The sequence below is a fragment of the Nycticebus coucang genome, chromosome 16 (assembly GCF_027406575.1).
Source record: "Nycticebus coucang isolate mNycCou1 chromosome 16, mNycCou1.pri, whole genome shotgun sequence".
NCBI classification, from domain to species: domain Eukaryota; kingdom Metazoa; phylum Chordata; class Mammalia; order Primates; family Lorisidae; genus Nycticebus; species Nycticebus coucang.
Window position 1 is genome coordinate 16,365,239 of NC_069795.1, and position 20,607 is coordinate 16,385,845.

A 20,607-nucleotide genomic window follows, 5' to 3' on the forward strand; every position below is an offset into this window, starting at 1 on the left:
AATTGAATATGGGCCTTTCTGCCCTGGAGTTTTTAATAAAACTTTTAATAAAGTTTTTAATAAAAACACAATAATCTGACAATTTTCAGTAGAGAAATACGCAAACCCTGTACACAGGTGATTTGCCATAGAAGAACAGTTGGTCGTAAAATAAGTAAAGACATGTCCATCCTTACTAGTAATTAGATAAAGTTAGATTAAGATAGTGGCATACTAACTTGCCATATTGGCCAGAGTAAGATGTGGTTAAATTCAGGGGAAACTGACTCTCCTGCTCTTTACTGCTGAGATGATTTATTAAAACTTTCTTCTCTTCAGCCACACAGGCCTTTTTTGTTTTGGTTTGCTTTGGGGCCCTATTGTAACAGAGGCTTTGGGTCACAGTACTCATGCTTCCTCTGACTGGAACGCTCCTCCCCTTCATCTTCTCAGAGTGGTGCCTTATCATTCTGTTTACACATTAAAAGTCACTTCCTCACAAAGGTATTTGCAGAGCAATCCAGTTAACTGTTCATCTGATCACTAACAGCACTTTATTTTACTTCTTTGTCCAGCAGTCACTATCTGGTATTTCTCTTTCAATTTTACCTACATATTTTCCCTCCTCATATATACATAGCAATATGCAAATTTAAGGTCTTGAAGAGATAGCACATTTTCGTCTTGTTCATGGCTATAACTCTCGTACCTAGAAGTACCTGGAACACAGTAAGTGCTTAATAAATATTAAAAGAAATGCAGTCATTAGAAAGGTAATACTGTACAAGAATGTTAACAGTAGCCCTACAGTTAATAGCCAAATCTGGAAATAGCCCGGGTTTCCATCAAAACAATGGAAAAACTGGTGTATTCATACTATGGAACGCTACTAAGCAATCAAAAGAAGCTGGTAATACAATAACATAAATGAATTTTTTAAATATTATACCAAGTGAAAGAAGCCTTACACAATAATTGCCTAATGTATGATTCCAACATATGAAGTTCTAGACTCGGTAAAACTAATTATGGTAAGAAAAAAATCAAAATATAATGAAACAACTAAAGCAAGACAGTGCTAAAAAAAAAAATCAGAATAGTGGTTGCCTCTTGGGAGAGCTGGATAGGGACTGACTAGGAAGGAACATGAAGAAACTTTTTGGGGTAATGGTATAATATTCTTCATATTAATAGGATTTGAATTACATAGGTGTATGTTATTTGTCAGAATTCAAATATATATTGAAGATATGTATTCCATTTTTATCTCAAAAAACTTAATTTGAACTGCAGTGATGTGTACTTAGGGAGAACTATAATGTCTACACTTTGAAATATATCACAACAGATGGATTGGTCAGATACCTGACAAAGCTGGTAAAAGGTTATGATAGTCTCTGGATCAGCATTTCTTAACTTCAATAGTCTCAACACTTTGAACCACCAGTTTTTTCTTGTAGGAAGATACCCTGTGCATTGTAGAAGTGGAGCAACCTTCCTGGGCTCTGTCTACTCTATTTCAGCAGCATCCTTCCAGATATCCAATCTAAAATGTCTTCAGAAGAGGGAGAAAAATCCTTCTTTTCTTTCTCTTGAGAACTGCTCCACTGTAAATTCTCTCAACTTTGCTTTATACTTGAAATTCTTCAGAATAAAAATTAGAGGAAGAAGTAAATTATAAAACTTTGAAAAACGCTCATAAAATACAAAGAAGATGCAGCTATGAAGATCTATGTACTATTTTTTTATTTAAAAAACTGAAAACATAATAGCCGGGCGTTGTGGCGGGCGCCTGTAGTCCCAGCTGCTCGGGAGGCTGAGGCAAGAGAATCACATAAGCCCAAGAGCTGGACGTTGCTGTGAGCCGTGTGACGCCACGGCACTCTACCGAGGGCAGTAAAGTGAGACCCTGTCTCTACAAAAAAAAAAAAAAACTGAAAACATAACACCTTATGACATTTCTAAAATGAATGGATGACATAAAAGTGTACTGCATATAATTGGATTAGGAAGAAAAACATTTCTAATTACTCTTGAGTTGGAATCTCCTTCAAACTTTTTTTAATTACCAGAAATAAATCTGTGAATTCATACAGTTAATCCCAGCTTGGTTATTAGGCAGGAACACCTAAGGCCATCATCCATTTACGTTCACGGCTCCCTAATTCCCTCCTACCCTGCGGTTTAGGGACAAGGGAGAACCCTATTGTGTGAGAAGATATTAAAAATGCAGAATTTTGGACCCCCTCCATCCCTACCTACCGAATCCAGATTTGCATTTCAACAGGATTTCCAAATGATTCCTACCCAAGTCCGAGTTTGAGATGCGTCATTTTAATGGATCAATCCTTGTCCTAGGACAACAGCGCCCGCTCTACGCTGACAGTGACAGCAGCAGAGAAATGACTATGGGGTTGGGACGGAAAGATGTAAGAAAAACTCTGCGAACGAGAAGCACCTAGCGGGACCAAAGAATTCCCTTGGTCGTTTCCAGTCCGGAGGAAAACACACCGTGGCAAGCCCTGACCTTACGGGTCGCGGCGGCTCCGGCTTCCGGGCTCCTTGGCCTTGTGCGCACGCGCGCGCCTCCGGGGAATGCGCGATGTCAGTTCCCCCAGACTGGCCTGCCGGGCGGTTTGCAAGTTTCGGATCACCGAATCCTGGAATTTTGAGGCTCCGTTTCTATGAAAATTGAACTGCCCGAGTAGTCAGGAAACCCGGATTTACAGCAGTGAGCGGCGCACGGATCGAGGTGAGTCTCCCATCCACTGCCTCCAGTGGGTATTTTCCACGCCCGACATACACCGCCTTTCTGGTACTAGCAGCTGAGGTGCGGCACCGCCTCCGTTGGCGCTGTACGTTCGCTGATTGGAGAGAGCCGTGGGGTGGGCGGGGCGACGTGCACGTGCCGTACAGTGCTCTGCTCTTCAAGAAAAATAGTAATAACTTGCGGAGGAAAGGGAATGATTTCACTCAGGAATCCCAAGTTTCAGTCTGAGTTGTTACTGCATTCTATGAACTCTCCAGCCACAAAATTCTCTTGAAGGTTTTTTGGGTGGCTGAAATCTCATCAACGGAAATAATTTGGCAAATAAGTGACTTTTAACACAGTTCCCTTAGATGTCCTTTCAAGGGTCCCTCCGTCCCGCACTTCTTTGGTAGTGCAGAGAAGTTCCGTTTCATCTTCCAGACCCCACAATCAACAGGGCCTTCTCCCAACTTCACTCACTCCCGGGGTGACTTTAAACAAATGCATAACTTTAAATAAGTGTTGATGACAAACAAAATTATATCTCTAGCTGAAGCTCTTATACTCCACCAGGAGTGTAAGATAAAACCAAAGGTTAAAATCCAAAGTCCTGGCTGTGCCTTACGAGTCTTAACATAAATTTCCCCACATTTTCCCACTTCTCTATGACAGAGAAGTTTTGTTGCTTTGTCGTCCCAGTAACCTCCTTTTCTGTGACCCCGTCCCCAGCTCACTCTGCCCTAGCCGGCTGGTCTGGCACTCTGAACATGCTGTGTCCCCTTTGCTTGCCCAGATAAACACGTAGCTTCCTTCAGTTCCTTCGATTCTTTTCCTATAGTCACCTTAGAAGAAAGGCCTTTCTTGACAACCCTGTGTACATTCTCACTCTTGCTGCCCCGCTGTAGCTCCTTATTTTCTTTAGGCTTCTTCATAATAAATATCCAGTAGGTGTATATATTTGTATTATGATTTCATGGTCTCCTCCCACTAGATTAAACTCTATGACAGAGAAGTTCTGTTGCTTTCATTCATTGTTTCATTCTTAGTGCCATGGAAGATATTGGGTGCTTGAGAAACATTTGTTGAAAGTATGGCCAATAATAATAACAGCAAGCACTCTTGTAACATTCTGTTGCCAGGCACGTACCACACGTTCTCTTTTCATCCTCATAGCAATCCTCCCATTCCATTTTGGAGAAAGGGCAAAGATAAATTAAGCCACTTGCCAAAGGTGACACAGTTGGTAAGTGGCATACTTGGGAGTTGCACCCTTGGCAATCTGGTAACAAAATCCATAATTTAAACTACCACAGTAAAAAAAAAGTAAATTCACTTCCTCTAATAAGCATTTAATCAATTGTTCCCTATATTTGTCAATAGCAAAAATACTTACAAAAAATGCTTATGAAATTCTAGAAAGTCTAGGAATTTTAAATATTTGTGAGGATTTTTAATTTTTTTATTCTTTCTATTTATTTATTTATTTAGTTTGAGACAGAGTCTCACTTTGTCGCCCTGGGTAGAATACCCCACCATGTTTACTAATTACCATAATATTTAAATGAGTTTTTGGCAGGAACCATTGTAGTAACTGACCTATCACCTGTAAGTAATTTGCATTTCTTTTTAAGTAGAAGAACTTTGTTTGCTCTTCAGAAGTATTATGCAATGAACTAGCTAAATTGTTCACCATTTCCTGATATTAAAGAAATGATCCAGGCTGGATGTGGTGGTCATGCCTATATTCCCACCATTCTGGGAGGCAGAGGTGGCTGGATTGCTTGAGCTTAGGAGTTTGAGACCAGTGTGAGCAAGAGCCAGACCCTGTCTCTAAAAATAGCAGGATGTTGTGATGAGTGCCTATAGTCCCAGCTACTCAGGAGGCTGAGGCAAGAGGATCACTTGAGCCCAAGAGTTTGAGATTGCTGAGAGCTATAATACCACAGCACTCTACCCAAGGTGACAAAGTGAGACTCTGTTCAAAATTAAAAAAAGAAAAATATCTAACTGGACAGCAGAAACTCCATAGTTGATTACCTCCCTACATTGACTACCTCCTTAAGTTGACTTAATTTTTATAGATCAGACATGCACCACATGTACAGCAGCAGGCCTAGTTCTCTATGTTGACCACCTCTGTGTGTAGACCAGTTTGTTATAATCCCTTGGGTGGTCAACTCACCAAGATTCTAGTATATATTGAATGAAATAAGGAAGACTTGAATAGGGGGAAAGACATGTTTCTAAAGGGCTTGTTAATAGATGGTCCAAGGCCCCATTTGTGAATGTGCTGATGTTTTATGCTGCCAAGTCGTTGAACTAACAGTCAGATCATGAACTGAGGATAAATTTACTCCACTGAGTAAGCTATTAGGGTGGTCAACTCATGTTCCCTATAAGAGCCTAACATGTCCTCTTTCTTTCTTTTCAAATTGCAACACTGGTGACCAGCCACTAATTGTGTGAACTTTTTCCTAATAGACAATTGAAACTCTCTTGCCTACCTCCTTAGACGTCTATTAGAGATCATCACATTGATCACTGTAAAGTCAGAGTGGAGGGAGAGTTTATGAAGAGACATAAGAGGCAGAATCCAGGTAAGAGGAATCAAGATTCTGGCAAGAAAAAGACACATATTCACCTTTGAGACTTTGAAGAGATTGTTTAATAAAGCAGCTGTTTGCGAAGGTGTCACAGGTTTAAAGGAATCATTACTACCCCTAGGTCCTAGAGGTCTGCCGAAACCAGAGAGGAAAGGCTGGCTGCAGAAGTCAAAAGGTTTTCTAGGGCCACAGTTATTGTTAGAATCCTACTAAAGCAAGGAAGGAGTAGTAAAGAAATACCCTGGAACCTTTTATCTTCCCATCCTCCTACTTCCTGCCCAACCATTGGCTGACCCCAACACAAGACAGGCAGAACAGTCAGCTGTGGAGGTCAGCTGTGCACAGTACTAGCTGGGGAAAAGAAGGTCCAAGAATAGGTTTAGGGGACAAACAAAATAACTACTATATGAGAAAATAATCCAAATGATGTATCCCTGAATTAGGCCTTGGTAGTTGGGTTTGTGAGCATGAGACAGGTTCCAGTCTATTATGTTTTTTTCATACTTGGGGAGGGGAATACATCCTGAGCAAGAGCCAGACTCCGCCTCTAAAACTAGCTGGGCATTGTGGTGGGTGCCTGTAGTCCCAACCACTCAGGAGGCTGAAGCAAGACTATCACTTGAGGCAAGAGTTTGAGGTTGCTGTGAGCTATGATTATTCTGCTTTTCTGCCTTAAAAGTCTTTTCTTCTAGAAGCACGCCCCACCATGCTTCCTCTTCCACTTACCTGATAAGTTCCGCTGTTCTTTCAAGGTTCAGCTCAGAACCTTGCTTCCTTCCTTAGATCTTTCTTAGTGGCCCTTTCATTTATCATGCCCTCACCTTAATCCCATGACAATACCTTTTTGGTCATTTAACCTTTAGTCTTTTTATTATGTATCTTATTAGATATACATCCAGATGCTCAGACTAAATAGAAAGCTGCAGGAAAGCATGCAGAATAAAGCTCAACATATAGTGCTGTGCTATAAATTTTTACCGATGATGAGAAAAAATATCATGAAGATACCACGGACCTAAATATTAATGATTGCGTTTGGTTTCACAGAAACCAAACATGAGCCACCATGCCTGTCATCAGTAGACACTTTTATTTTTAGAGACAAAGTCTCACTTTGTTGCCCTCCATAGAGTGCCATAGCATCACAGCTCATAGCAACCTCCAGCTCTTGGGCTTAGTGATTCTCTTGCCTCAGCCTCCCGAGTAGCTGGGACTACAGGCGCCCGCCACAAAGAAATTGATAAGGTAAGCCAAATTTTCCTTTGCAGCAATGGTATGGAGCTTTCCCCCACCAAAGTATAACACTTCTTTTTTTTCTAATGAATTTAGAAGTACTAATCCTAATTTAGAAGTGCTAATCCTAAAACTTCAAATAACATCAAAGTACAAAAAAAACACAAAGTAAAACTCTTTTCCTAGTTCCCTCAGTCATTTTTAGCCAACTCTTAATTGTTCGGTGAATTCTGACTATTTTCTGCAAATGAACATGAACATGTAAGGATAATATACTATTTATATTTCTCTACGGTCCATTCTTTTCAGGTTACCATATATCCTGAACATCAGTGTCAATATAGATTTTTTTCCCAATAGAGACGAGGTTCTACTTTGTTGCCCTCACCTGGAGTGCAGTGGTGTGATCATAGTTCAAACTCTTGGGCTCAAGTAATCCTCCTGCCTTCCCTAGTACTACAGGCGTGTGACATCACACCCACCTAATTTTTGTGTGTTTTTTGTAGAGATGGAATTTTGCTGTATTACTCAGGCTAGTCTTGAACTCCCGTTCTCAAGTAATCCTCCCCCCTTTGCCTCTCGAAGTACTGGCATTACAGGCATGAGCCACCATGCCTGGCATCAGTAGACACTTTTATTTTTAGAGCCAGAGTCTCATTTTGTCGCCTTCCATAGAGTGCGGTGGCATCACAGCTCACAGCAACCTCCAGCTCTTGGGCTTCGGCCATTCTCTTGCCTCAGCCTCCCGAGTAGCTGGGATTACAGGTGCCCACCACAATGCCTGGCTATTTTTTTGTTGCAGTTTGGCCGGGACCAGGTTCAAACCCGCCATCCTCAGTTACTTGGGGCCGGCACCCTATTCACTGAGCCACAGGCTCTGCCCATCAGTAGATACTTTCAATGACCTCATAATATTCAACTGTTTGGATGTACATTTATTTATTTATTTTTTTTTTTTTTGTAGAGACAGAGTCTCATCGTACCGCCCTCGGGTAGAGTGCTGTGGCGTCACACGGCTCACAGCAACCTCTTAACTCTTGGGCTTACGCGATTCTCTTGCCTCAGCCTCCCGAGCAGCTGGGACTACAGGCGCCCGCCACAACGCCCGGCTATTTTTTGGTTGCAGTTTGGCCGGGGCTGGGTTTGAACCCGCCACCCTCGGCATATGGGACTGGCGCCCTACTCACTGAGCCACAGGCGCCGCCCTGGATGTATATTTATTAAACTAGTCTTCCATAAGACATTTATGATGTTTTTCTGAGTATAAACAGTAATGCAATGAATATCTTTATAAACATGTCTTTATATGCTGTCTGATTTATTACTTAGGTCACCTTTATATGACTGAAATTTCTGGATAAGTTTTACTTATAAAAACCTTTTCTTTTATGACAATTACTAAACATTGTTGTTGTTGTTTTTCTTTTGCCAAATTGCTACAAACTGTACATGGTATTGAGGGGACTTACACCTTTTGGCAAAATTGGAGTACACATATTTTTCTTTATTTCTGCTAAGTACAACTAAGAATTTTGGATACCATATATAAAATACAAAACATAAAAAGACTCTAAAATGTGGAGAGAAGAAGGCAGACTGGCTAGGGACCTTGGGACCCAAGAAACGACATGGTGCTGACTTTACTGGGTGTTATTTTTAATCTCAGATATCCCAGACTTGTCAGTAAAGCAGCAGCAAGCCAGAATTTTTTATCTTCAGACTGAAAAATAAACAAATAAATACCTTAACAAAAGCCTGCTCTCTGTAGCTAAAGGGTCAAGAAAGGGGCAGACTAGCGAAACAGAAAACATTTAGACTAAATGCTTTATACTAGCTAAGTACCACAGAAAATACTGTGGTTCTGCCCAAACCTACACCAGCAAAGAGAACCAAGATTCCACCATCATTAAACTGTAATAAGACACCTCAATTCCCACTCCTCATCAAGATGGTGCCGAAAAAGTCTGAATAGGGACTCAGGCCTTTCCTTCCCAAAAGGGACTAACAATGTCAGTATCAGTCCCATGTCAGGTCCATGTTGGACCACATGGGAGCCTGTACTTCTACCCTGATGCAGCAGTAAAAGAGCACCCTACTGGACAGTAAGAACTCTGACCATTGCCTGGCATTAACAAGGCTACCCTCCACCATGCTGTCAATGGACACCACTGGGGGAAGAATAACAAGGCATAACTGTCCTTCTTAGCCAGGGCTTATCATTAGGGTCCTCTGGTAGAGTCACAACTTGTATCTTTACCCAGCAATAATGAAGAGCTCCCTCTCCCAAATGTCAGTAGATACTAAGCAGGAGACCAGGCCTTCTACCTCACAGGCAGTACCCTTTTTTTTTTGTTTGTTTGTTTTTGAGAGAGTCTCACTATGTCGCCCTTGGTAGAGTGCTGTGGCGTCACAGCTCGCAGCAACTTCTAACTCTTGGGCTTAAGTGATTATCTTGCTTCAGCCTCCCAAATAGCTGGGACTATAGGCACCTGCCACAACACCCAGTCATTTTTGGTTGTAGGTGTCATTGTTGTTTGGCAGGCACGGGCTGGGTTCAAACCAGCTCTGGTGTATGTGGCTGGCACCCTAGCTGCTGAGCCATAGGTGCCAAGGCAAGGCAGCACTCTTTTTCTTGCTCTAGGAGTATCAGAAAAAGGATGCTAAAATCCTTTTTAGAAAGAAAATCTAATGATATCCAGAGTTCCTTAATACCCAGAATGTCAGGTTTTAATCAGAAATCATTCATCATATCAAGAACCAGGAATATCTCAAACTAAATGAAAAAAAGAAGATAATCAATAGATCCTAACACCAGGATGACAGAGATAATATAATTATCTGATAAAGAACTTAAAACAGTGAACTTAAAATTTTTCACTGTGCAATTACAAACACACTTGAAACAAACAAAAAAAGTAGAAATTCTCGGCAAATAAATGGAAGATATTATATAAAGAAGAACTAAAGGTAAATATTAGAAATGAGAAATATAGGCTGCACATGGTGGCTCACCCATGTTATCTTAGCACTCTGGGAAACCAAGGTGGGAGGATCTCTTGAGCTCAGCAGTTCAAGATCAACCAAGTGAGAATGAGACCCAGTCTCTACTAAAACACATGAAAAATCGGCTCAGTGGTTTGGGTGCCGGCCACATACCTTGAGGCTGGCGGGTTCAAACCCTGCCCAGGCCTGCTAAACAACAATAACAGCTACAACAAGAACAAAAATAGCTGGGCATTGTGGTGGGCACAAGTAGTCCCAGCTACTTGGGAGGATGAGGCAAGAGAATCGCTTAAGCCCAAGAGTTTGAGGTTGCTGTGAGCTGTGATGCCATGGCACTCTACCAAGGGTGACACAGTGAGACTCTGTCTTTAAAAAAAAAAAGAAATAGAAAAACTAGCCGGGCTTGGTGGCAGGCACCTATAGTCCCAGCTATTTGGGAGGCTGAGGCAAGAGGATAACTTGAGCCCAAGAGACTGAGGTTGCTGTGAGCTATGATGCCATAGTACTCTACCCAGGATGACAGAGTAAGACTCTGTCTCAAAAAAAAAAAAAAAGAAAAGAAAAGAAAAAAAGAAAGAAAGAAAATGAAAAAAGAAAAGAAAAGTACAGTATCCAAAATTAAAAACATAGTGGGGCTCAGCAACCATAGCACAGTGGTTACGGTGCCAGCCACATACACTGAGGGTGGCAGGTTGGAACCTGACCCGGGCCAGCTAAACAATGACACCTGCAACAAAAAATAGCCAGGTGTTGTGGCAGGTGCCTGTAGTCTTAGCTACGTGGGAAACTAAAGCAAGAGAATCGCTTAAGCCCAAGAGTTTGAGGTTGCTGTGAGCTGTGACACCATGGTACTCTACTGAGGGCAACATAGTGAGACTCTGTCTCCAAAAAAATAATAATAATAAAAATAAAATAAAAATGTAGTGGACGGACCCAACAACAGAAGGAAAGAGATAGAGGAAAGAATCAGTAAACTGGAAGATACAACAATATGAATTATTGAATCTGCTTAACAAAGCCCAACAATAAACAAGTAGAGTTTTGTGGATATGCAGGACTATAACAAAATATCTAACATTTGTGTAGTCAGAGTCTTAGGAGGACAGAAGAAAGAGGGCTTGGTTGAAAAACCACTCATGGAAATAGGGACTGAAGACCTCCCAAGTTTGTCAAAAGACATGAACCTACAGATTCAGGAAGCTTAGTGAGCTACAAGCAGCCTAAACCTGTAGAAATCATCAGTACATATCAAAATCACACTGTTGAAAGCTAAAGACAAAATCTTGAAAGCAGTAGAAAAAAATGAACCTTACACATGAAAGAAGTTCAGACCAGGCACGGTGGCTTACACTTTGGGAGGCCAATGTGAGAGGATCATTTAAGGCCAGGAGTTCAAGATCAGCCTGGGCAACACAGCAAAACCCCATCCCTACAAAAAGTTAAAAAATTACCCAGGCACAGTGGTATATGCCTGTAATCCCAGCTACCATGAGCTATGACTCTGTCTCTTAAAAATAAATTAAAAAAAAAAAAGGAAGAAAAAATAACAGTTCAAAGGAGAGAGGATTTCTCAGAAACTACTGAGGTCAAATGGAAGAGAGAGAACATTTTTCAAGTAGTAAAAGTAAAGAACAGTCAAGCCAGAATACTGTATGCAGTGGAAATATCCTTTAGGCATTTTAAGATGAAGGAAATACAACAGTTTTTACTAACCCCCATCCTAGTCATTTGATGAGTAGAGTATTGGGCCATGATACTTCAAAAGATTGGTTAAAACAAGTTCTCTAAAAAGACATAATTACCTGTATTGTGAAAGAAATATCACAATTTAGACCTGTTAACTGTTAAGACTGAGACTGTTATGGTTTGAATGTGTCTCCAAATATTCATATGTTGGAAACTTAATCCTCAATGCAATAGTGTTAAGAGGTAGAAACTTTCAGAGTTATTGTGGGAGTGGGTTCCTGATAAAGAATGAATTTGGCCCTCTTCATCCCTCGTCCTCTCATTCTCACCCTCTTTTTGTCTTTCACCTTCCACCATGGGATGGCTCAGTAAGAAGGCCCCTGCAAGATGCCAGAACTATGCCCTTGGACTCCCCAGCTATCAGCACCATGAACCAAATAAATTTCTATGCATTGCAAACTACGCAGTCTTGTATGCTCTGTTACACATGTGGTAAAAAACAGACACAAGCACACTACAATAGAAATAGAGAGATGCAGCTAAATTTATAAAATAATGGGCTGAGGAATTTGGAGCACTAGATACAAATTTGAGAATTGTGGACATTTAATATTTGATGATATTTGGCACCATGGGATGATAGAGAAAGTGAAGAGGGTCAGACCAAATCCTAAGGGATGCTAACATTTTAAAGATCTTGTTCAGCCATAGTATAGCACACTATGTAAATCATAATTCATTAAGGCTGTTAAAAAAAAAAAAAAACAGGGAGGGAAAGTTCTGTGTTATAAACACATCATTTTCCATACCTTATTCTTTAATTTCAGTGCTATTATCAGTTTTTCTTGTTTTCCAAGGTTGACAGAATTTTTCTAAAGTTTATATGGCAAAAACATCTGAGAAGATCCAGGAAACTTAAAAATTCTAGAAGAGTGACAGCCATGAAGAGATGAAGAAGAAGTGATTTACTAACCCCCATCCTGGTCATTTGATGAGTAGAGTATTGGGCCATGATACGGCAGACACATCAGTGTAACAAAATAATTATGGTCACTTAGTACATACAGAAAAAGGGATTTCACATGTATTATAAGATGTATTGGTACAGATGACTAGCCAAATGGAAAAAAAAATTAAGCTGGAGATTTCTCTTACTGTTTAAAATGAAGTAAATTACAGATGGATTGAATACATTTAAATGTAGAAATTGAAAATATAAATATTCCAGGTTAAAAATAGAAAAATTTTAAAATAATCTTGCATAGAGAAGTCTTTTGTAATCAGGGCATAAAACTTATAAAAGAAGAGAGTGGTAAAATCTTTTCTAAAAATGTATTAAGAATTTTTTTTAAAAAGGAGCAGGGGATTAAGTACAAATTTTAAACATCTGTATGGCAACTTTCTGGAAGGCAGTTTAGCATTATTTATTAAAATTTAAAATGTTTTACCTATTGATTGAACAATCCACATCTACAAGTTTATTTCTGAATATGTAATATTATAGTTCACCACACTGTATATATAAAAATAATTTCCGTTATAGAATTTTTCATATTAGGGCAGCACCTGTGGCTCAAAGGAGTAGGGCGCTGGCCCCATATGCCAGAGGCGGAGGGTTCAAACCCAGCCCTGACCAAAAACTGCAAAAAAAAAAAAAAAAAAAAAGGATCTAGGTGAGGGCAAGAATGTAAAAATAAAATAATACTTAAAAAAATTATTCATATTAGCAAAAATATGGAAATAACAAGTGCTCATCAGTCCGTAAACTATGGCAGATTACAGCGTAGCTACATGATTAGTAGTACAGGCAGCCATGGGAACATGGGAATGAGAGAGGTATGTGCTGACAGTGACCAGATCTCCAAAACAGGTTTGGAAGGGAGGAAGCTAGGAAGTAGGGATATATATATATATATATAATTCTCTTTGGATTTTCAATATGTATGCTGTGTATATCTCACTCCATACATTTACACATACACAACATATATTTTACATATATGTGTATGTATAATGCTTAAAATTTGTTCTGATATGAAACACCAGACACTCTTAGTCTTGTATGAGAAAATTAGGTGGGTAGAGACCTGCAGCAGGAGACACTCTTCCTTTTTTAACCTTCCTCTACCATTTAAATTTTTCTAACCTTGTAGGTTTTGTTTTAATGTTATCAGGTTACTTGAGCTGTGGAATAATTCACCGTTATTTTTCTTTCTTCTTAAAAACTAAGTTTTTCTTCTTAAAAACTAATTACATTAGCATTCGTTTAAGAAAAAGAAATTAACCATCCACATCACTACACTTTATTTATTCTATTCATTCTAGGTTTCCAAGATAACTGCTCAGATCCTGTCTTCTGGCTATATTATAATAGAGCTTTTTTGACTATATAATTGGTTTACTTCAATGAAATTGCTCCTGTGGTAGCTAAAGATGCCAGATCAACTACCTGGTTACAGAGGAATTTAATGCCTAGTTATTAAAGTTTCATGTTTTTCAATGGATTGTCCTTTATTTTTATTTTTAGCATATTAAATCTGAAAGTAGAATAATGGGGAAGAGATTGATTAATTTTTACAATTTATGAAGAAATCAAATTTTTTGTTGAATAACTGTTGATCTGTTGAGTATATATAAATTACTTTTCTTTACTTCCTTAGAAACTTACAGGTGTCCAAAAATGATTGAGATAGAGCAGGCTGAGGCCCAGCTCTCTGAGTTAGACCTGCTAGCCAGTATGTTCCCTGGTGAGAATGAGCTTATAGTGAACGACCAGCTGGCTTTAGCAGAACTGAAAGCTTGTATTGAAAAGAGGACAATGGAGGGACGATCTTCAAAAGTTTACTTTACTATCAATATGAACTTGGACCTATCTGAGGGAACAATGGTAACTCAATTTTGTTTTTGGAAAAACTGAAACATGTCAAGGTTTAAAAAAGCACTTAGGGTGATTGCCTTCTTTTTTTTTTTTAATCAGGTGATGTTTTCTCTGGCCTGTATTCTTCCCTTTAAATACCCTGCAGTTCTGCCTGAAATTACTGTCAGGTATGTTATAGAAACTCTTCCCAACTTTAGAGGTCAAAATTAATCTGAGAGTAAAAGTAATTATAAATTTTTTCTCTTCCAGGCAAATTGATTTAATTTTTCCTCATATCTTTTCCATCAGATCAATATTATTAAGTAGATCCCAGCAGACTCAGTTGAACACAGATCTGAACACATACCTGCAAAAGAATTGTCTTGGAGATGTGTGCATACTGAATGCCACAGAGTGGGTTAGAGAACATGGCTCTGGCTATGTCAGGAAAGATATCTCATCTTCCTCCATCACAGTAAGCACAGTCCAGGCAGTCGATCTCATCCTCACAAGACTGTGGATCTACAGCCATCATATCTACAACAAATGCAAAAGAAAGAATATTCTAGAGTGGGCAAAGGAGCTTTCCCTGTCTGGGTTTAGCATGCCTGGAAAGCCTGGTGTTGTTTGTGTGGAAGGCCCACAAAGTGCCTGTGAAGAATTCTGGTCAAGGTTTGCTTTTACATATTTTATATGTCATGTCAATAATTTCAATATTAAACAAGTTACAGTAATATGCTACACGGCGATGTTTCGTTCAGCCATAGACCATATATACGGTGGTCCCAGAAGCTTACAATGGAGCATATGTAGGAACTTGATATTGGCATGGCAGATCAAGTAGGGCAAGTGATTGATATTCAGTAATGGTGCTGGGGCGTTTGATTTTCCGTGTGAAAAAATACACTTAAATAAAAAGATACATACTATCTGGATTTGTGTAAGTAGGCTCTATGATGTTCACAAAATGACAAAATAGCTTAAAGATGCATTTCTCTGAATGCATTGGTAAACAGTGTGTGACTGACCTAGAGATGTGGAAGTAAGCATGTTCCAGGAGCTGTATCTTCATGGGGATTAAGTCTCAACTCAGTAGATAAGGCAGAAATCACATATAGTCAGCATTCCCCCCGCATCTGACACAGTGCACATTGAGACATTCTGTAAATATCTGTTCAACAAATTGAACTCTTGCTCAGGACACTATGATCTTTTTCCATGTATCTGATTCTTCCCTCTTATTGACACCATAAGCTGTACACCCTGTGAAACAAGGGGCTTTCCAGAAGCATTAGAATTGCTGCTAGCCTTTTCATTTGTCTACTGATATCCTATATGAAGTTTCTGAGGCCCTTTAGTAGTTTGAAATTCACCAATTTTCCACATTTCTAAAATACTGATATGAATCATTAATAATGGTAACAAATGATTCTGGGGATGGGGTTATGACCAGAATCACATTTTATTAAGATAATAAATACCTGTAAGATAAAAGTAGACGTCATTACTTCAAGGAAGAGGCATTGACAAATCTGTTTTATAACTTCTTTTAGTGCTCTGGAATATATAACACATTTTGATAATTTTTGCTGTGTAAATTTCTTTTCAGACTCAGAAAATTAAACTGGAAGAGAATTTTAATTCGCCATCGAGAAGACATTCCTTTTGATGGTACAAATGATGAAATGGAAAAGCAAAGGAAATTTTCTATTTTTGAAGAAAAGGTGTTCAGTGTTAGTGGAGCCAGAGGAAACCACATGGATTTTGGTCAGCTCTATCAGTTCTTAAATGCCAAAGGATGTGGGGACGTTTTCCAGATGTTCTTTGGTGTGGAAGGACAATGAGCAGAAGAGGACTTGAAAGTATTTGTCGCTGTTGGCTTTTTTATTTTTCTCCCACCTTTTCTAGAAAGATTAAGTAATTTTATTTTAGCTCAATTATAGATTGCTGAGGGGAGGGAACTAGTGTAGCTGGAATGCATCTGTTAAAAATATTACTAAAAGCAGGGCGGCACCTGTGGCTCAGTCAGTAAGGCGCCGGCCCCATATGCCGAGGGTGGCGGGTTCAAACCCAGCCCCGGCCAAACTGCAACCAAAAAATAGCCGGGCGTTGTGGCGGGCGCCTGTAGTCCCAGCTACTCGGGAGGCTGAGGCAAGAGAATCGCTTAAGCCCAGGAGTTGGAGGTTGCTGTGAGCTGTGTGAGGCCACGGCACTCTACCGAGGGCCATAAAGTGAGACTCTGTCTCTACAAAAAAAAAAAAAAAAAAAAATATTACTAAAAGCAGAATTGAGTTTCAAATTTTAATCTTAAAATTGTTGATAGAAGTGTCTTGACAATATAAACTACCCATTTTTAATGAGAACTCAATTATCTGTAAAGGTAATATAGGCAGTCTAACTTGCCAGCCATTCCCAACCCCTTTCTCCCTTCCCTGTCTCCATTACAGAACCTGGAAAAGCTAATTGCTTACCTTGTTAGCCTCTTCTGAAGCTCAGGTGGCCTCAAGATGTCTGGGAAGACTTTTGCTTCCTGATTAAAGTGACAGGTGCAGGGCGGCGCCTGTGGCTCAGTGAGTAGGGCGCCGGCCCCATATGCCGAGGGTGGCGGGTTCAAACCCAGCCCCAGCCAAACTGCAACAAAAAAATAGCCGGGTGCTGTGGCGGGCACCTGTAGTCCCAGCTACTTGGGAGGCTGAGGCAAGAGAATCACTTAAGCCCAGGAGCTGGAGGTTGCTGTGAGCTGTGTGATGCCACGGCACTCTACCAAGGGGCATAAAGTGAGACTCTGTCTCTACAAAAAAAAAAAAAGTGACAGGTGCAGTTAGGTCATTTCTTCCCCTTTCTCTGCCATAAACACTGAAATGATGCCTAGAGCTGGAGTGGTCCTTTGTCTCTCGTTAGACAGATTCTCACTCTGCTGCCCTGGGTAGAGTTCCATGGTGTTACCGTAGATCACACAGCAACTTCAAACTCTTGGGCTCAAGAGCTCCTCTTACCTCAGCCTCCCTAGTAGCAGGGACTATAGGTGCCTGCCCCAATACCCACCTAGTTTTTCTATTTTTAGTAGAAATGGAGTCTTGCTCTTGCTCAGGCTGGTCGCCAACTCCCCAGCTCAGGCAATCCACCCCACTTAGCCTCCCAGAATGTTAGGATTATAGGTGAGAGCCACCTTTCCTGGCCCTGGAGTAGTCCACTCAACTACAAGCAAGGAAGGAAGGGCCAAGAGAACCAGAAATGCCAGTCCTCATGTTGTTGAGCTGCTGGTCCAACGTCAGCCCCTAACTATCTCTAAAGGTGTTATTATGAAATAAAATCAGTTTTGTTTAACTAGTAGTTGGAAGCTAGTTTATTAGTTTTTTTTTAAAGCTTTAGTTTTTCATTGGCCATTTGATGTACAAATAGGCATAGTTTTTCCTTAAATAGAGTTTGCAGTTGTCTCTACTTTTATATGCTTATCCTCTGCCCCTGCTTTTTGGGCTTGCATCACAGGAGGCTGAGGCATGAGTGGAGCTCATATGTCTTTAATAGTTCTCAACAATTCATCAAATTGGTATTGTAGAGAATTCACTTTTGGCAAGTTGTATTTAGACAAACTTTTCATTCTGGCTTTCTATAAATTTATTCTTAGAAAAATGACCTAGAGTCAAATAAACTAGCTTTTAAGGCCCTCCATAAATCAGTTCCCAAAGCATTCATTAAATATTCAGTTAATTGCTAGTACACAGGTTGCTACCATTTGTTGGATTTTTTTTTTTTTTTTCAGTTTCAGGACGGGGCTGGGTTTGAACCGGCCACCTCCGGCATATGGGGCTGGCACCCTACTCCTTTGAGCCACAGGCGCTGCCCTGTTGGATGTTTTTTAAAGAGTCAGACTCTTTAAGAAGCCTGGAATGTAGTTGGGGCGAGAATTTAGTAAAAAAGTCAGATGCAAACTATGCCCATATCTAAGTGACCCATAAGTCATATATAGTATATATTAAAGAATAAAATGTAGAAGTCAGGAAATAAAAATAGAATAAGACAATAAGATAAATTGTATTTTTTTTTTTTTTTGAGACAGCGTCTTAAGCTGTCACTCTGGGTAGAGTGCCATGTCATCATAGCTCACAGCAACCTCTAATTCTTGGGCTCAAGCGATCCTCTTGCCTCAGTTTTTCTATTTTTAGTAGAGACAGGTTCTCACTTTTTGCTCAGGCTGGTCTTGAACTCATGAGCTCAAGCAATCCACCCACCTTGGCCTCCCAGAGTGCTAGGATTATAGGCGTGAGCCACTGCGCCAGGCCAATATGATATATCTTAAATAAAAGGCAAATAAACACAAATGAGAAGCAGGATGGCATATAAACTGCAGTGCTTGTACTGGACATAAGTCTTATGTGCCTCAGATATCTTCCCTGATGCCCACCTCCCATTCACCTTGTCAGTTGCCCTGGAAATCCCAGTTCTTCCCCGACAGCCAGGTGGACTGTGTGTCTAAGGTTTCTAACTCCTCCAGCCACTACCAGACTTGGATGAAGTACTCTACAGAGCATGGGATCTGACATTCCTAGAGAGCACCAAAGGTGGCAAATGATGCATATATTACTTTTAGAAGAAATAAACTGCTAAAACATTGTCAGTCTTTGTATAGTACCTTAAAAACTTTGCTATATATAAACATATGGACCTCAATGTAATAAAGAATGCAATTTAAAAAATTTTTTTTGGAGACAGAATCACCCTAGATTCTTGCCCTTGGTAGAGTGCTGTGGAGTTGAACTATGGAGTAGAAGCTCACAGCAAACTCCAACTCCTGGGTTCAAGTGATCCTCTTGTCTCAGCCTCCCAAAAAGCTGGGACTGCAGGCACCGGCCACAATGCCCGGCTAGTTTTTAGAGAAAGGTCCTCTCTCTTGCTCAGGCTGGTCTGGAACTTCTGAACTCCACCAACCCACCCATCTCAGCCTCCCAGAGTGCTAGGATTATAGGCATGAACCACTGTGCCTGGCCCAGCTTTATAAATTTTCTTCCTTGAGTTAGACCTGTCAAATTTAGACATTTATGGTTATTAAGCCATGAAAAGCAAGAGAAATCCAGATTTTCAAACCTCATGATTAGTGAATTCCTTTGAAAATGGATAAATTATAGTTAAATGTTATGGTATTAGCAATATGGCTAATTTTATTCATTTTTTTTTTAACTAACCACTACACTAACAAGGAGCAATACATATATTTGATATATAAAAATCATTTAAATATAAAATTTAATTTTCTTCAGTATGATTGCATGTATACTTGTTCCACTATGACAGTTTGTCAATGTATTGATCCGATATATATTTTGAATTGGAATGCATCCATAAGGAAATAATGATAAATCCGGAAAAGAAACAATCTCCACTCAAATTATGTTTGTTTTCTTTTTCCTTTTTTTTTGGCCCGGGGTGGGTTTGAACCCGCTACGTCCGGCATATGGGGCCTGTGCCCTACCCCTTTGAGCCACAGGCACCGCCCATTATGTTTGTTTTCTAAAGAAAACAAGTGTGTGCAGGAAACACTGGCTACATGCCAATTTTTGTTTGTAAAAGAAATTGCTATACAAATACTAGTATTAAGCTTACAAAACAAAACCAAAAAACATTCTATAAAATTATATCCACAAATTCAAACTAGTTGAACTTGAATCAAAGCCAGTCTTATGATCTACACATTAACTTGATAAATGTAACTTCATTTAAAAAAATCTGTTGTGAACTACTTATTTTTCAGCATTTAAAAACCATTGCATAGCTTTGTTTTTTACTGAAAGATGTTTATCAGGAAAATCGAACGAAATAAATAATCACTGGTGAAATTCCATACAAGAAGCCGCAAGGCAGCTAAGAGTTAATGGCATTTAAAGGCAAGTGCAGGTATTTCTTCCCCGCCCCCCAGCTAGGATTACAACTACTTAGAACAAACTGAGTCCATAAAATGCAGCAAAGGGGAACCACTAGCCTTCTACTTCAGTACAATCTGTCTATCTGACGCCAGCGGGTGGGAGTTGGGGTGTAGTTCTTATTATCCTAGGCCATCCACCTCGAAATGTCAAAGTAGGACTTCTGAGAGGCGCAGGGCTGGGCGAGAGAAGATTCCAACTCTTCACAGAAACCTGTGCCAGGCTACCCGTGAACACCTTAGTGCTGCGCGACTCCAAGGCGCCTCGGCGCTGCGACCTATAGCCAGGCCTTCTCTTGTTACCCCCGCAGTTCCTGAGCATTGGTGCTCCCCATGTGCAATTTCCCCAAGGCAGACACTTGAGACGCTTTGAGCATGCGCGTACCTATCCGGTGTGCCCCAGAAGCACTAACTCGTGGTGTGCGCGGGGGCTGGTGGGTAGGTCGTGTTAACGCAGCAGTCAGCTCTGCGTTTCGGGTCTGGGCAAAGTCTGTCCTCAGGCTTGAGTCCTCTGCTGCGGACTTGCCCTCCGAGTGGGCATCGCGCGGTGCTAAGTGCCTCCTGGTACCCAGATTTTTTT

The 20,607-nt window shown here is 40.2% G+C and overlaps 1 protein-coding gene and 1 long non-coding RNA gene across 3 annotated transcripts; both read left to right on the forward strand.

The window, feature by feature from the left end:
• Nucleotides 1-2,593: 2,593 nt before the first annotated feature.
• RWDD2B (RWD domain containing 2B) lies at nt 2,594-16,110 on the forward strand. Of its 2 annotated transcripts, none has more exons than XM_053564942.1 (6): nt 2,594-2,731; nt 5,210-5,325; nt 13,914-14,140; nt 14,231-14,298; nt 14,381-14,782; nt 15,720-16,110. In XM_053564942.1, the coding sequence occupies exons 2-6, from the start codon at nt 5,298-5,300 to the stop codon at nt 15,952-15,954; spliced, it is 960 nt and encodes a 319-aa protein (XP_053420917.1). In that variant the 5' UTR covers nt 2,594-2,731; nt 5,210-5,297; the 3' UTR covers nt 15,955-16,110. The 2 variants fall into 2 exon arrangements, with proteins under 2 accessions (XP_053420917.1, XP_053420918.1); XM_053564943.1 differs by having other exon boundaries at nt 14,420-14,782.
• A 271-nt stretch (nt 16,111-16,381) lies between these two features.
• On the forward strand, nt 16,382-18,728 carry LOC128567614 (uncharacterized). The gene is made up of 2 exons (XR_008374902.1): nt 16,382-16,656; nt 16,926-18,728. It is a non-coding gene; the product is annotated as an uncharacterized LOC128567614 (long non-coding RNA).
• Nucleotides 18,729-20,607: the final 1,879 nt, after the last annotated feature.

What these genes read in the sequence shown, in the direction of transcription:
- RWDD2B (XM_053564942.1), top strand. Translation starts at nt 5,298, where the DNA reads ATGAAGAGACATAAGAGGCAGAATCCAG. An exon ending in CTGCCTGAAATTACTGTCAG is followed by an intron (nt 14,299 to 14,380) that starts GTATGTTATAGA and finishes TTTCTCTTCCAG; the next exon opens with GCAAATTGATTTAATTTTTC. An exon ending in TGTGAAGAATTCTGGTCAAG is followed by an intron (nt 14,783 to 15,719) that starts GTTTGCTTTTAC and finishes ATTTCTTTTCAG; the next exon opens with ACTCAGAAAATTAAACTGGA.